The sequence below is a fragment of the Cynara cardunculus genome, unplaced genomic scaffold (assembly GCF_001531365.2).
Source record: "Cynara cardunculus var. scolymus isolate 2C unplaced genomic scaffold, CcrdV1 Un_Scaffold_3806, whole genome shotgun sequence".
In the NCBI taxonomy this organism is placed as follows: Eukaryota; Viridiplantae; Streptophyta; class Magnoliopsida; order Asterales; family Asteraceae; genus Cynara; species Cynara cardunculus.
The window spans coordinates 9,025-18,613 of record NW_020201624.1 but is presented as its reverse complement, the minus strand read 5'-3'; the positions used below and the strand labels follow the sequence as shown (position 1 = coordinate 18,613).

The 9,589-nt window shown below is 37.5% G+C and overlaps 1 protein-coding gene across 1 annotated transcript; it reads right to left on the bottom strand.

Moving 5' to 3' along the window:
* Positions 1 to 6,503: 6,503 nt before the first annotated feature.
* LOC112503785 lies at positions 6,504 to 8,445 on the bottom strand. The gene is made up of 2 exons (XM_025107783.1): positions 8,244 to 8,445; positions 6,504 to 8,062 (listed from the first exon to the last, which is right to left on the bottom strand). The coding sequence occupies exons 1-2, from the start codon at positions 8,443 to 8,445 to the stop codon at positions 6,504 to 6,506; spliced, it is 1,761 nt and encodes a 586-aa protein (XP_024963551.1).
* Positions 8,446 to 9,589: the final 1,144 nt, after the last annotated feature.

The window sequence follows — 9,589 nt, the reverse complement described above, 5'->3', positions numbered from 1 at the left end:
AGTTTTACAGTATTTGGGGTTTGTAGATCCAAATATTATGTCGTCTACATAAATTTGTATCAAAATAATATCAGACTTTTTCTTTTTAATGAAAAGGGTGGTGTCAATATTACCTTTCGAGAAGCCTGACTTTACCAGAAACTCTGATAAGATATCATACTAGGCTCTCGGAGCTTGTTCAAGGCCGTAAAATGCTCGATCAAGGATGTAGACATGATCTGGTTTTGACTGATCAACAAAACCCTCCGGTTGTGAGACATAGACTTCCTCTTTGAGAAGTCCATATAAAAATGTTGTCTTGACGTCCATCTGATACACCATGAAGCTCTTGTGTGCCACGTACGCCAAAAACATTCTTATTGCTTCAATCCTTGCAACCAGGGCAAATGTTTCGTCATAGTCAACTCCTTCTTGTTGATTATATCCTTGAGCAACGAGCCGAGCCTTATTTTTGACCACCACACCATCTACATCCTTTTTATTTTTGAATACCCATTTAGTACCGATAATCGTCTTATTGTTGGGATGAGGTACCAATCTCCAGACTTTGAGTGCTTCGAACTGGTTCAGCTCTTCTTGCATTGCTAATATCCAATCCGAATCAGCTAAGGCTTCAGAAACCTTAGTYGGCTYAATTTTACTCAAGAATGTGGAATACAGACACTCATTAGCAGTCGCGGACCGTGTACGGATAGGTGCTGATGGATCACCAATTACTTGATGAATTGGATGATCTCGGGTCCACTTCTTGCTATGAGGTAAGGGAGTATAAGAACTTTGATCTGAATTTTGATCATTATAAGAACTTGGGGAGTTTATAGGAGCAGATCCAGGTGAAGGTTCAATATTAGAAACTACCACAGGTTGAATATCTGATTGAGGTGGATTATTATCAGCTTGTTCAACCAACACCTCTTGCACTTCAGAATTTCCACCCTCTTCACACTGAACGGGATTGTTCGGATTCTCCATTTCTATTTCTTCATCGACTTCTTCTGCTTCCTCTTTTGTTTCCTCTTCTGTTTCAGTTACAGGCACATCAGGAGATGGACCCGATAACTGTTGTTCAGTTGAATTTTCCCTGATCAAAACAATAGATTGATTAGGTTTATTATCAAAATATTTTTCATAAAAGTGTTCAAACAAGAAATCTAAATCAGCTTTATCAGAGTTACAGGACTCAGGTTGATCAGCTTTCTGCGTAATGTTAATTATAAGACCGGATCCTGAATTGAATTGTTCAGAAGCCACATCAATGCCTTCATCAAAAGATACATTCACGCTTTCATTGATGATTTTGGTCCGTTTATTGTAGACCCTGTATGCAGCGAAAGTCTTCGAGTATCCAACAAAAAGTGCTTCATCAGCTTTAGCAGGAACTTCCCTCTGTCCTCTTTATCATTTAAAATGAAGCATCTGCAACAAAAAACTCGAAGGAACTTTATGTTAGGTATTCTTTTGTTTATTATTTCATACAGAGTTTTACCAAACCTTTTGTTTACAAGTGAGCGGTTTTGGGTAAAACAAGCAGTCGCTACTGCTTCAGCCCATAAGAATAAAGGAAGACTGGAACATGTTAGCAATGTCCGTGCCGCTTCCACCAACGTTCTGTTCTTACGTTCAACAACACCATTCTGTTGTGGTGTCCGGGCTGCCGAAAATGTATGAGAAATACCAATGGATTCGAGATACGAACCGAGTGTGTTTTTAATTGATCTTCAAAATTATAATTTGGTATATTTTTCTTTTTGCGTTTTTAATTGATCTTCAAAATTATTTGAACGCAATTTTTCTGATTTTAATTCTTGCTGGAAAGTTTGAATTTTGAGCATCATCTTTTGCATCTGTTTAATGCATGATTGATTTAATACCTCTTCATTCATTTCAACAGTCTGTTCTTCTTCTTCACCTGACAAACCTTTATCTGTTCTAGCCATCAAGCACGCATGTGCTATAGCTTCAATTTCTTCTTCTTCATCAATCAGATTCAACCAGTGTTCATCCTCAGCCATATGTGCTTTGCCGGCATCTCTTTGTTTGGACAGAAGAAATTTATTCTTGTAGTAGTCGGTATCTCGATTTACCGGCTTCCTACAATTTACAGCAAAGTGGCCTAGCTTACCACAGTTATAACACTTTGTGTTCTCATCAGCTACACCTTTGGTAAATTTCTTCTTTTCTTCCTACTTTTTCTCATATTTCTTCTCGAAACTCTTTTCTTCATATTTCTTCTTCTCGCCAAATTTGTCTTTGTATTCATATTTTGATCCTGACGAGAATCTCTGGTTGTTCGAGTGTGGCCTTTTTGAGAATTTCTTCTGGAATGCTTTAGTCAGCATTGCCATTGCCTGTTTGATCTTTGACATTTCAAAATCTGAATCTGAGCTGTTACTGTCTTCTTTTTCAGACTCACTTGACTGGCTAACTTCTTTGACTTGCTTTCCAGATCTGCTTTTTAATTTCTTCTCCTTTCTCTCAGATAGAAGAGCCAAAGGATCAGCAACTTCTTTTTCTTTCTTCTTTGGATTTCGGATTTCCAAAACATCTTGCTCATTTTGTTTCAGAGTTCGTAAATTTCATGAATATCGATATCAGATAATTGTTTATTGAATCTGATATGATTAGCAAACGGTTTCCACTCTAACTGGAGATTGTTAAGAAACTTAACATTAATCTCTATTGTAGTTTTAAAAATTTCATTCTTTGTCAACTCATTAAGCAGTCTGGCAAGACTATTATAAACATCATCAAGACTTTCATCTTCTTTAGCCTTGAACTCTTCATAAGCTGAAATACAGTTACTAATCTTCAGCCGAGTTCCCACTTTCGAACCCATCATCATCTTTTCAATTTGAACCCACATGCTGTGACCTRATGATTTATKACTGYCAATACTDRTGTAAATATCATTAGTCAGTGCTTGCATCATATAAGACTTGCAAAGCACATCAGCATGGGCTCTCTCTTTTTCTTCAGATGAATATTGATGTTTTTTTTAAGTACTCTCTGTGCAGCAGGACCTTCCAGTAAAAATTGCATAATCAGATCTTCTTCTTTCATTCTCTCAATGAAGTTCAGAAATCTATCTCTCCACTGATTATAATAACCACGAAACAGAACAGGTGGCTTGGTATCAGTACCAATAGCCATTGCTTCTCGTGAACTAATAGTATCAATTCGTATGAAGTAGGATCAATTGCAGTTCAAAGTTCTAATTAAAGGATCAGTTTACAAAAATATATCTGATAAACTCTAAACAAAGATTTGCACACATTCAACACTTAGAAAATTTTAGGCACAAAAGCTTATCTGGATTAGTAATCCGGTCAAGCTTATCCGGATTGAAAGTCCGGTTAACAAAGAGACTATTCAACAAGTTATCTGGATTAGAAGTCCGGACAACAAGCAATTCTAAATCGCACAAAACACTTAACCAGATTTAAACAATTCAAGCGGATTAAGCAAAATRTAATACGGATAAGGCACAAAAATCAATTTGAATTAAAATTCTCAAATCGGATGTTTTCAACACTTAGTCAAAATTCCAAAATGAAAGTCGGACGTAAAAGTCAACAAGTCAACAAGTCAAGGTCAACAAAGTCAACAAAGTCAACAAGTCAAAGTACGTATAAAGTCCTTCTAAAACAAATCGATCAAAAGTCAAAGAATTAAATCGATCAAAAGTCAATATTCGTTCAATCACCAAAGAATATACGATCAAAAATATAAATCGCTCAAATAGACAATGCACTAAGTACAAGTCTTACCAAGCGAATTCTTAATCGCTTAACAAATCGCACACCACTTAAACGACTTACCAGTCGGATTGTGTAAATCGCTCACTAATCCGTTCAGGTTAGCAATGACTTACCAGCCGGATTGTTTAAATCGCTCGATTATCTGTTCAAGTTACAACGATTTACCAGACGGATTGGCTAAATCGCTTGATTATCCACACAAGTGTTGTCCGGATAAACCTATATCAAACAACTCAAATATCACACGGATGTTAAATCGCACAAGTATTAAGCGGATAACACCCTAAATCACATGTTACAAAGAACTTCAAGATATTATAGTTATTCTTGGCTTGGAGTCTTCATGCCGTGAAAGTTTTGGTGTTATAGAGCACAACTTTAAGCGGACTAATATTCAACCAAAAACACAAAATTTCGTACTTTTTACCAAAAATTTGGATCAAAACATGAAAAAATATGACTTTTGAAGAATATTTTCCAGAATACGAAAACTCAAAATTCGACTAAAATAGGTTTAAAACTTGCTTAAAATAAAAAATAGTGTGAATCAARRTTGTTCGAAATACAAAAACGAATCTAGCGATGTAAATCTGGTCAAATAACACGCAAAAAATGACCAATTTAGGCTCAAAAATCCAATCTGGACGAAGAACACTCAAGAACGTGATGAACATCATAGACCCAGATCGATCAATCTTCAAAAATTTGTGCAGAAAATGTGCAAAACTGTTTAATCCTCTAATCGAAACTGCTACAGTCTGCTCTGATACCAATTGTGAAATCCAAGATTCATACAAATATGATAAGATCTTCAAGAATCAAGATGAATAGAATAGTAGAGAGAATATCATCAAAGATTGATTTAATTGAGAGAAAGAAAATTACAGCTCAAATCTTGATTACAATCTGCTAATTACTTGGTAATGACAATTACAATGAAAATACTATTTATACTAAGAAAAATAGAAAATCTACACTATTACAAGGTAAGAAAACTAAGGAGAAACTTGAATATAACTTTAAAGCTCTTACTCAAACCCAACACCATAGAATACGACTCTCGAACAGGCAAAAAGTGATAACTTTTGGTTAAACGGTCCACGACAACCCAGATGTTGTCGTGCTGACAAGACATCTTCGGTAGCTTTGTAACGAAATCCATTGTAAGTTCCTCCCATTTCCACACCGGTATATCGAGAGGTTGAAGGCTACCATAATGATTTTCGTGTTCAGCTTTAACCTGCGAACACGTAACACATTGTTCCACATATCGGCCGATATCACGCTTCATTCCCGGCCACCAATATTCAGATCTCAAATCGTAATACATCTTTGTATTGCCCGGATGCACGGTTATCCGCGACTTATGTGCTTCAGATAATACCAATACCCGAATACCACCGATTTTGGAATCCAAACACGGTCCTTGAAGACGTTAAGTCCTCGACTATCATCTGTCAGATATGAAACAAAACCAACTATACGCTCTGGTTTCACACGATCAGGTTTTAAAGCCTCTACTTGCCATTTTCGTATGTTGTCAACTAGTGTGGATGTCACGGATGTATGTGTAATAGCATAACACATTAACTTTGCATACGTCTTTCGGCTTAAAGCATCTTCAACAATATTAGCTTTACTTGGATGATAGATAATTTCACATTCATAGTCTTTAATCAGTTCCATGGCTCGTTGTTGCCTCATGTTCAAAGTCTGTTGAGTGAAGATATACTTCAATCTCTTATGATCTGTGAATAGTTGACATTTGGTACCATATAAATAATGACGCCATAATTTTAGTGCAAAAACGACCGCTGCCAACTCAAGATCTTGAGTTGGATAGTTCTTTTCATAATCTTTCAACTGTCTCGAAGTGTATGCAATTACGTTGCCTCGCTGCATAAGAACACAACCGAGACACAGTTTAGAAGCATCGCTGTAAACTACCAAGTCGTCACTACCTTCTGGTAAAGTTAGAACAGGAGCATCTGACAAACAAAGTTTTAACACCTGAAAAGCATTCTCTTGAGCTTCACCCCATTCGAAGTTGACATCTTTACGGGTCAACAAAGTTAAAGGCACGACAATTTTAGAGAAATCTCGTATGAATCGTCTATAATAACCCGCGAGTCCAAGAAAACTACGAATCTCAGATGCATTCTTAGGTTGCTCCCAATTCTTTACAACATCAACTTTGGACGGGTCAACCGACACACCCTCACAAGAAATCGTATGACCTAGGAATTGCACCTGACATAGCCAAAATTCACATTTCGAAAATTTAGCATATAGACGCTCTTGTCGAAGTGTTTCAAGCATCTCACACAAATGCTTCACGTGATCCGCTTCAGATTTGGAATATACAAGAATATCGTCTATAAACACGATCACAGATTTGTCCAACATTGGCCGGCACACGCGATTCATCATATCCATGAACGCTGCAGGTGCATTAGTTAAACTGAATGGCATGACTAAAAATTCATAGTGGCCATAACGTGTACGGAAAGCCGTTTTCGATTCATCTTCTTCACGCACTCTCAGTTGATGATAACCCGACCRTAAATCAATTTTAGAGAAGTAACTCGCACCTTGCAATTGGTCGAACAAATCATCGATACGTGGAAGTGAATGTTTGTTCTTGATCGTTACTTTGTTTAACTCACGGTAATTGATGCACATACGCATTGAACCGTCTTTCTTCATGACAAATAGTACTGGAGCACCCCAAGGAGAAGTGCTCGGTCAGATAAAACCTTTATCGAGAAGTTCTTGCAGTTGATTCTTCATTTCTTTCATTTCAGCCGGAGCCAGACGATATGGCGTCCTAGCAATCGGCGTTGYRCYAGGAATTAAGTCAATTCGAAATTCAACTTGTCTATCAGGAGGTAAACCGGGTAAGTCCTCGGGAAATACATCCRGAAATTCACACACAACCGGTACGTCACTAACCATTTTCTTTACCTCTTTCGACGCATCAAAAATATAGGCTAAATAGGAAGAACAACCTTTAGATATGTGTCTTCGAGCTTTAAGCGTAGAAATTAACTTTACGTCCCCTTTACGCTTTTCACCGTAAACATATAAATAGTCGACGTCGTTCGGTATACGGATTATGCGTTGAAAACACAAAATATCAACCCGATTCTTAGCCAACCAATCCATACCAATAATTATATCAAAGCTATGGATATCCATCGGTACAAGATCTACAAAAAACTCATGCTCATCTAATTGCAACACCCAATCTTTGTAAACTGTATCAGCTAGCATAGATGTGCCATCAGCAGTGTCAACGTAAAAAAGTTTAGCAAGCACATATGGCACAAAGTTTAAACATCGAGCAAACATATGAGAAACGAATGAATTTTTAGCACCAGAATCAAATAAGATACGAGCAGGATGAGAATTAACGAGAAATATACCCATAACCACATCCGGTTTATCTCGAGCTTCCTCAGCAGTGATTTGAAAAGCTCTGGCCTGGACGCGCGATACCTCCTCCTTTTGACGAGGAGCACCACTAGTAGAAGGTCGGCGAACAGAAGCCTTACTTTCCTCAGGTTTAGATCGAGGGCATTCTCTTTGATGATGGCATATAGAACCACATGAGTAGCATGTCATATCCCTCCTCGGGCAATTCGGTCTCACGTGTCCAACTTCACCACAACCATGACATCTAAGTTCAGGGCAAACAGTGTTGCATCGGCCCCGATGAGCCTTACCGCAAATAGAATAGGTTGGAGGAGCATTTGACTGAAGGCTATAAGCTTGGGACCAAGATTGAGGTCGCGATCTAGCTTGGGATTGAGCGTATCTCGGATTAAAATTCCTAGAAAATTGTTGTGGTGGTGCAGATATGGCACCTTCAATTCGAGGTCGCTTGGCTGGCGGAGCTGGATTACGATCCGAGCGGGTCAAATCGTGTTCACGCCGTCGTGTAGATTCCACCGCTTTCTCAAACTCTGAAATGTCACGATTGGCGACGACATCTCGAATATCTGATCGCAATCCGTCTATAAAGTGGTCTACACATTCCTGTTCTGTAGTCAAGAAACGTATGGCAAGCTGTGCTTTATGATTGAACTCGGTCTCGTTGTCCACCACTGACATCTTTCCTTGATTAAGATCAAGAAACTCCTTCTCCAATCGTTTTTGTAGATCAATTGGACAATATTGCTTGTTAAATCGAGTTTTGAAAGACTCCCAAGGCATACCTTCTTTTTCAGTTTCATTTAAAGCTGCAGAAGTAGCACTCCACCATATCAAGGCCCTACTTTTGAACATGGCCGTTGCATAATTCACTTTATCATCACATAGCACTCAGGTGATACGAAAGACCTTCTCTGTATTCAATATCCATTCAAGTGCCTCCAACGGATCAACCTTCCCAAAGAACTCAGTAGCACCGCTACCATGAAAGGTTTTAAAAGAGACTCGGTCGGTTTTTGGGTTTTGAGGTGTCAGTCGTTTCTTTCTCCTTACCTTTACTTTTATCATGTTCAGACTTTCTATTGTCATGTCGTTGTTGGGCTAACGTTTGCTGAATTAATAAAGTCAAATGTTGCATCAAACGTTCGCTTCGAGGAGACATTGGTGCCTCATCATCATAAATATCCAGGTGTGGATCATTTTCTCTTACATTGTCGTTAGATGGGGTGTGACTAGCTTCATCGCCGTCGGCCATCTTTGTGAAAGTTACGACGTATACATAACATTAAATAGAATCCTATAACAAATTCCCAATTCCCACCTAGGTTTCTCTTAAGTTCATATCCCGTTTAAATCAAAACATACTAACTACATGATATCGACACAAGGTTTAAGTTCGGATACCGTTGCTGGTATCCAGTTCATTTAAACCACCGCTCTGATACCAAATTGAAAGACCCAGATTACATAAATGATAAAAGGTTTGTAATACCTCATTTCTATAAATGAAAAACAAATCACCAAAAGTTACATTTTTTAAACCTTTAGAAAACAAACGGGATATAATATTTACGAGTTTCTAATTTGAAATGTCCGCTTGGTTTACAGGACGTTTCCGTAAGCACTTATTTTCCAAAATATCCTAAAACGGACAAAATAAACTTAATAGATTTGCATAAAGCTTAAACTATATACAAGACGGAGGAAATTAGCTACCCGTTATCTAGATACTTTAATTACAACCAAAAGACAACTAATAATTTACAATCCATAGTTGTATTCGACTAACTAGCAAATAGCAAGTTAAGTAGCCCCATAAACTCACAGTGCTTTTTCGATACTCAAAAATCGAGCCAACTTAGGCTCTACGTCCATATACGTCTAAACATCGTCCAACGGTCACTCTGGAAGRACCAAGTGAGCTTATTTAACACCTGTAATATGTACCCAAAGTTTCATAAAGATCCAACAACAAAAACTTAACCAAACTTAATTTAAACTCATTTTAGGCACTATAATTCACAGCTCAAAATCAACTTTTTATCAGTTTTTAGGCGCAATTATAACCAACCTAGAAGCCTTATTTCTAAAAGGTGTCTAAAGKACAGGTTTAGATCTACATATAAGCTTTCTAAAATGTCCAGAATCGTAGCAATCCGAGCTACGGTTAAGAAGTTATCGCACATTCAGAACAGCATCTCGGATAGATTCGGTGCTATCAAATTCACCAACTAAATAAGCTAAAATCCATATTTTGGATTCAATCTTTATTCCAACAATCAAAATACCATCTAACCATGTTTATATTATTGATTACAAGATCAATACTCAAGAATTTCACCAAAAAATAGCCATTAATGAAGAAAATGAAAGTTCAACCTATGTTCTTCATTTTCGAA